A 7472-nucleotide genomic window follows, 5' to 3' on the forward strand; every position below is an offset into this window, starting at 1 on the left:
AATGTAGAACAAAATTCTAACTCACAAAAAAAGACCAGACTTACTGGCCTGACAGAGACTGGAGAAACCCTGAGAATATGGCCCCTGGACACCCTTTTAGCTCAGTAATGAAGTCACTCCTGAGGGTCACCATTCAGCCAAAGATTAGACAGCCCCATAAAACAAAATGAGAGTAATGGGGCACAACAGTCCAGGGACAAGCACTAGAAGGCAGGAGGGGACAGGAAAGCTGGTAATAGGTAACCCAAGGTTGAGAAGGGACAGTGTTGACATGTTGTGGGTTTGTTAACCATTGTCATAAAACAATATGTGTACTAACTGCTTAATGAGAAACTATTTGTTCTGTAAACCTTCATCTAAAGTACAATAAAAAGAAAAGAAAGTCACATCTGGGCTTAGCTGCATTTAGAGGGGGGAATCAGCTCCTTAAAAAAAAAAGTCAGATATTATTTCTCAATTCAATAAACAACTCAACTCATAATGTAAAAAAACAAACTATAAATATCATCAAAGTATTTACATTATAGAAAACTAGGGCAGACATCTCAAAATGCATTCTAGATTTATCAACTTTGCACACGTATTTTGGGAGGATTTTGAGAGATTTCAAAGTAATATGTAAAAATGACCAACGATTTATTTTAGTAGAAAAAGATTCCCTGCTTCTGGCAGCTGACTAGAACTATGGGCTGATACTGTTTTGATTTTAAAATGTATATGTGCATAATTTTCATGTGAAAATCCGTAAGAGTGCAACCCATTGAGGTGTAATGGTTATTTACAACATAAATTCTGCCGTTTGTCCCAGTCCAAAGATGCCAGACTGGTAAGTTACCCATGTTGGCTAATAAGTTCACATAACATGTTTTGTTTTATATGCTCTAACCATTTATTAAAGAAAATGGGAGTTTCTAAGAGCTAGCATTTTTCTACATTTGAAATTTGAGAAAAACAAGAGACTCGTGTTCTATAGTATACATTATTACAAAAGAGTTAATTATAAACTCAGCACAGTTAAAACACCTTCTCAGTGTGCAGTATTCCCTAGTGATTAGGATTCATCATCATTTAGTGAAGCGTGGTGGCATTTTTCTTGTGGAAAAGTCAGTTTTGTGCATCAGAGGAGATGTATTACTAACACAACCTTCCCTTCACTCAGCCCCGTCCATCAGAGAGTTTCTTATACTAATAGAACAAGTGGAAGTCCATGTCTCTATTTTGGTTCCCAAGTCAAGTGTAAATTCTTTTAATCTAGGAAGCAGCTCAAATATATATGTACCAAAGGGTGGAAGTTGTTTTTAGCACCCTCTTTACTCACACCCTACTCATACAGTCCAGGTTTTCTGGGTGGTTTTGCTCACGTGCTGTTACTGTGCGTGTAGCTATCGTGAGTGCGAATGTGTGGGAGATTTGTTGAATAATGTACAGCACCCAGTGGAAAGAGCAACAGGCCCCCGGAATTTGAATTACTCCTCTTCCAGTCTCTGAAAGCAAATGATTACTTGTGCCTTGCGGAATCCGGGGGCTCTATCCCCAGGTGCAAAGTACATTTTCCAGGTTTCTCTAAGGCAAAAGCAGGGTGAACGCCCTCATTAAACCTGTGCCTAATGGTGAAGAGCAACTGCCCACTTTCGGCATTTATGAATAGAAGTCTCTGGTTGTTGCAGTCCAGCAGAATGCCCACTCTGGCTGGGTGCTCAGTCACATGAACGTCACTCACAATGCCACTGTAGAAAAACGTGTATCTGAAATGAAACAAAAGGGAAGTAGAAACTTTAGACATCTTGAAGGAACACGATAAAGAAAATCACTCGGAAATAACCAATTGTTCAGTTATTAACTTTAATTTACAATAATGAGTTACAATAATGCTGTCCAAAATACTTAACCAGATCCCTCCTAGCTGCTAAAATGCGCAGCTCATCCCAACAGACAAGCATTCTTAGTAATTTTGCTCCTTCTACATTAAGAGGCAATCCCAGAATAACCAACATATGCCTCCCTTGTGATTTTTCTCAACATTCTAATTTTTTCCCAGCTGCCCACATGTTTTAACTACTGCATTCATGGCGTGTCATTCTTTTGAATAAAACTCCTTTGAGGCTGCCATGTATTTTAAAAAGTGCCACAGGCTTGCCTTCCATACAATATATTAATTTTACAGTTTAAAAAATTTACACGTAACTTACATAAGGGCCTTTATAAAGTTTAAAAAAGATTTTATTATCTTTTGGGTATACTCCTTCTACTCCTAAACACCTTTCTTTTCAAGAAGGATTGTCTTTGATTCTGTCTTTGATTCAGATCAATTTAATTCAACAAGTATTCATTGAACATATTTAAGGGTCCAGCACATTACTAAGTACTCCAGGGTGGATGAGGGACTATAAAATACTGTCCTTGCCCTCTCTCTGGGAACCCATACTGTATGGAGCAGGAAGGATTAAGTTGTTAATGACTTAGACATGGACTGTTGTTGTTGTTGTTAGGTGCAGTTGCGTCGGTTCTGACCCATAGTGACCGTATGTACAACAGAACAAAACACTGCCCAATCCTGCACCATCCTCACAGTCATTGTTATGCTTAAGCTCATTGAGGGTCTTCCTCTTTTTCACTGACCCTCTACTTTACCAAGCATGGGCTAGGAGTAAGAATTCATCTTAGGCACAGATTGTTTAAACGTTTATTAAACACACTTAATGGACCTTTTTCGATTGTGAAAGAAAGATTCAAGGCCAGGCTTGGATGGAGAAATTGCTGAACCAAGTACCTAAATTGCACTGTCCCACAAATTTGGTATTTTCTCCCTGCAGTCTTAGAAACTGAGGGTGGGGTCCTGAAACCAGAGGAAGGGAAGAAATGAGAGATGGAAGAGAAGAAAAGAAATGAGAGAAAGGTCTATGGATATGGCAGGGATGCGAGGTGGACGACACAGCAACATTGGGCAGTCTGGGGTCTACGAATCCAGGTAAGTGACTCTGGAATGGCAGGGAAGGCCAAGGACCTTTAAGACCTGTGATGTCTGTCTTAAAGGCCCAGAAGCTTGAGTACAGGTGAATTTAGGGGAAGGCAATTTGGCAACTTCATTGCAGAATGAAACTCAAACAGCGGGGCAGTGGTTCATGGGGACAGGAAGATAAGTGAGACTTAAACAATGATAAAGGACCTTTTCAATGGCTTGCTAACAAGAGAGATGAAGGAACGTTATGAAGTGCTGGGACCTGTAGGGCAGGCAAATGTTGCAGGTGGCAATGATGGGGCTCTTGTAGAAGGCTTCCTGGAGCAGATGGGCTCATACTCAGCCATAAAGAATAGGCAGGACTGGATAGTGGAAAAGGTGGAGAAGAGGTCCAAAGTGGGGGGGGGGGGGAGCAGCAGAAACAATGCTGCATACAGGCAAAGTAAGCCTGTATATTTTAGAGAACATCACCATCTGCCTGACAGGTTTGGAGGGACATGGGAGTGACCTTTAAGATATTACACAGAGAAGTAAGTCAGGGGCCAGGCTCTAGATCTGCCCTGTTCAATACGGTAGCCACTAGCCACATGTGGATATTTAAATTAATCTAATTAAAATTAAAACTCAGTTCCTCAATCCCACTAGCCACATTTCAAAGGTTCAATAGCCACAGATGACACAATTTTTCAATTTCTGCAGAATGTTCTATTACACAGGGCTGCTTTGGAGGGCTCTAAATGCCCAAATGTGCTATTTCCTCCCCGTGCTTAGAAAGTCCCTGGTGTCAGATGTCCTGTCCTGGTCAGCCCCTGAGCCAATCCCCACCATGGAGGGAGACACTCCTTGAGGCCTTGGCTCCACCAGTTCCACAGGACCTGGAGTCTACCCTGCCCTGTTTGTGCTTTGTTTCCTACTAAGCACAGCAGTTCCTCCATTAACCTGAACTCTGCCCTGAAACCAGGGTTTTGAACTGTTTCTGCCCGGTTCAGTCATTGCCGACAAAGTGAAACTTGAAGAGACCTGAATTTTTAAAATGTGGATGAAGCAGAATGATAAAAAGAATGGGAAAAATTAAGGGTGAAACCCCTGCTAGAAACTCAATCTCCCTTTTAGGAAACAAAGGTAGCCCGCGCATTGCATAGCAACCAAATCTCTTGACGGGGAACAGTCGGACACAGTGGCGCCCCACTCAAAGATGGCGTCCAACTGCGCCGGTTAGAATCTGTGTCGCTCTCCACAGCCCTGGCAATAATCCAATCTCCTGCATCAGGCTCTTGAAAGGGCCCACTGTACCTCTTCCAAGTCTCCCATTTCAGGACTTCAGCCCGTAATTTTTCCGTTCTGCTTATCATTCAGCTTCACCCAAAAAAAAATTTTTTTAGAGTGTTTTTTTTTTAATTGTGCTTTAAGTGAAAGTTTACAGGTCAGGTCAGCTTCTCATACAAAAATTTATACACAAATTGCTATGTGACCCTAGCTGCTCTCCCTATAATGTGACAGCACACTCCTCCTTTCCGTTCCAGATTTCTCGTGTCCATTCAACCAGCTCCTGCCCGTTTTTGCCTTCTTATCTCACCTCCGGCCAGGAGCTGCCCATTTGGTCTCATGTATGTGCTTGAGCTAAGAAGCACTCTCTTCACGAGTATCATTTTATATCCCATAGTCCAGTCTAACCTTTGTCTAAAGAGTTGGCTTTGGGAATGGTATCAGTTCTGGGCTAACAGTGCGTCCAGGGACCATGTCTTCCAGGGTCCCTCCAGTTTCAATCAGACCATTAAGTCTGACCTTTTTACTAGAATCTGAGTTCTGCACTCCACTTTTCTCCTGCTCCATCAGGGACTCTCTGTTGTGTTCCCTGTCAGGGCAGTCATTGGTGGTAGCCAGGCACTGTCTAGTTCTTCTGGTCTCAGGCTGATGAAGTCTCTGGTTTATGTGGCCCTTTCTGTCTCTTGGGCTAATACTTCCCTTGTGTCTTTGGTGTTCTTCATTCCCTTTGCTCCAGATGGGTTGGGACCAATGAATGTATCTTAGATGGCCGCTCACTGACTTTTAACTCCAGATGCCACTCACCAAAGTGGGATGCAGAACATTTTCTTAATAAACTTTGTTTTGCCAACTGACCTAGATGTCCCCCGAAGCCATGGTCCCCAGGCCTTTGCCCCTGCTACTCTATCCCTCGAAATGTTTAGTTGTATTCAGTAAACTTCTTAGCTTTTGGTTTAGTCCAGTTGTGCTAACTTCCCCTGTAGTGTGTGTTGTCCTTCCTTTCACCTAAGATAATTCTTACCTACTGTCTAGTTAGTGAATATCCCTCCCCTTCCCCACCCCTTGTAACCATCAAAGAATGTTTTCTTCTATGTTTAAACCGTTTCTTGAGTTCTTACAATAGTGGTCTCATACAATATTTGTCCTTTTGCAACTGACTAATTTCACTCAGCATAATGCCTTCCAGATTCATCCATGTTATGTTTCATGGATTCATCAATTGTTCTTTATCATTGCATAGTATTCCATTGTGTGAATATACCATAATACGTTTATCCATTCATCTGTTGATGGGCACCTAGGTTGTTTCCATCTTTTTGCTATTGTGAACAGTGCTGCAGTGAACATGGGTGTGCATATTTCTATTCGTGCTTCACTCAAATTTTAAAAATTCAAGTCTGTTTCGATTTCACTTCATTAGCCATGACTGAACTGGTTTGAACCGATTTGAAACCCACCTGAAACCAAGTCTGTTTGCCTGGGGCCTGACTCCCCACCCAGCTTTTGCCCACCTTTCCTTGGGACTGCTAGTCCCTGTTTAACCATGGTCCATCCAGAAGTCTGACTCTTGACTCCTGTGGAACTGGAACTGCCTGTCCTGGAACCCTATCCCCAGACTGAACGCACCCCTCACTGCTGGCCCAGATTGAGCCCAGACCCGTTTGGACACCGGTGGCTGCTCTCCCTGAGGGCTCCTCAGCCTCAGCCTGGTCCCCCCTTTACTGTGCCCCAAAGTTAGTCCCACCTGCTGACACCACTGTAGATTTTTGAGCAGAAAAGGAAGGGACACAATGAAATGATGCTTCAGAAGTATTTGCCAGTTGTGACACATAGAGACCAGAAGCAAAGATACAGGCGTGGCGGCTATTGCAGAAACTGCTAAAGGAGGTGAGGAGGCTTGAGCTAGGGTGGTAGGGTTAGGAATGGACAGGAAGAAACAAGTCCAAATCCAGTTGATTCTTCCTCCTCAGACCCTCTTCTTTTATCCTTTCCTATTGTAACATCTTAACGCTCAGATTCTGTGGGAACAGAATCAAGAGTAATACATCTTGGTTTAAAATCATTAATCCAGAAAAAGTGAAAAATAATAGGAGGGTCTGCTGCAACTGTGCTCTCAGCTTACTGAAGGCCAGGGGTGCCTGAGGTCCCTTGAACACAGAATGAAGAGACCTGAAACCTCTTCCAGCATCTAGGAACCTACCCTGGGCTGGAAAGAACCTAAGACCACAGTTGTAGATTGAACTGTCCACACACTATACAATTCTATTTTCTAGAGTCTCCTTGTTGTTAGCTGCTGTCAAGTCACTTCTGACTCATGGCAACCCCATGTGTGCAGAGTAGAACTGCTCCATAGGATTTTCAAGGCTGTAATCTTTCAGAAGCAGCTCACCAGGCCTGTCTCCCAAGGTGCCTATGGGTGGGTTCAAACAGCCAGCCTTTTGGCTAGTAGTCAAGCACTTGGAGGCTAGTCTTTGGGTTAGGTTCTTAGGGGTTCAAGTGTCTAAGGAACTTATCATGAAATCAAAACCTAGTTTCCAGCTCTAAAATCTACTGATTATAAGCTCTGAGTTTGAGTGACCTTAAACTCTGGGCAGGCGCTTGGTCCTTAAGCATTGCACAGCACTGAATAGTAATCATAATTGCTCTGACTTGATGAAATGTGACTTTAAATAGCACTTGGAGATGGCATCCTTATGAACCATCTCAGAGAATCAAGCTCTGGCAAGGAGGATGCAGGGAGAAATGTGCAGCCAGAGATATGCAAAATCCCAATCTGTGGGCCTTCTTCTGGGAACTTGCAAGGACTGAAGTCTCCCTTTTTAAAGCACTGCATTTGAATAATGCTGCACATTTGTTTGATACTTTACAACTTCAGAGCTCTCCCCAGAACCGAATTTCATGCAGTCCTTTGGCTGTAACCCCAGAGGTAGCAGGCCAGGAATTATTGTCTCCTGCTAAAATAGCAAGGCCTGTAAGATAGGCTCAAAGGGTTAATCAGCTTATGGTGAGCAGTCAATAGAAGGCTAGCCCAGGATGGAGCCAGGACTAAACTCAAGTTTCAGGCTTTCAGTCCAGTGCTTTTTCTACTACACCATTCTGCAATCATATTCAGATTATAACATGCTTGCCTTATCACTTTGAAATTAACACAGTTTAATCTTTTTTTTTTTTTTATTGTACTTCAGGTGAAGGTTTACAGAACAAATAGTTTCTCATGAAACAGTAGTACACATATTGTTTTATGACA

At 42.7% G+C, this 7472-nt stretch overlaps 1 protein-coding gene across 1 annotated transcript in view; it reads right to left on the reverse strand.

Annotated features, from left to right (window-relative positions):
- Positions 1 to 879: 879 nt before the first annotated feature.
- The window catches only part of CMYA5 (cardiomyopathy associated 5), a 103911-nt gene continuing 97318 nt past the window's right edge, over positions 880 to 7472 (reverse strand). Inside the window, exon 13 of the mRNA XM_023729471.1 lies at positions 880 to 1745. Within this exon, the coding sequence (XP_023585239.1) occupies positions 1499 to 1745 (247 nt within the window). The 3' untranslated portion in view covers positions 880 to 1498. The remainder of the gene's footprint in view (positions 1746 to 7472) is intronic.

Source organism: Trichechus manatus, unplaced genomic scaffold, assembly GCF_000243295.1.
Source record: "Trichechus manatus latirostris isolate Lorelei unplaced genomic scaffold, TriManLat1.0 scaffold00029, whole genome shotgun sequence".
NCBI lineage: Eukaryota > Metazoa > Chordata > Mammalia > Sirenia > Trichechidae > Trichechus > Trichechus manatus.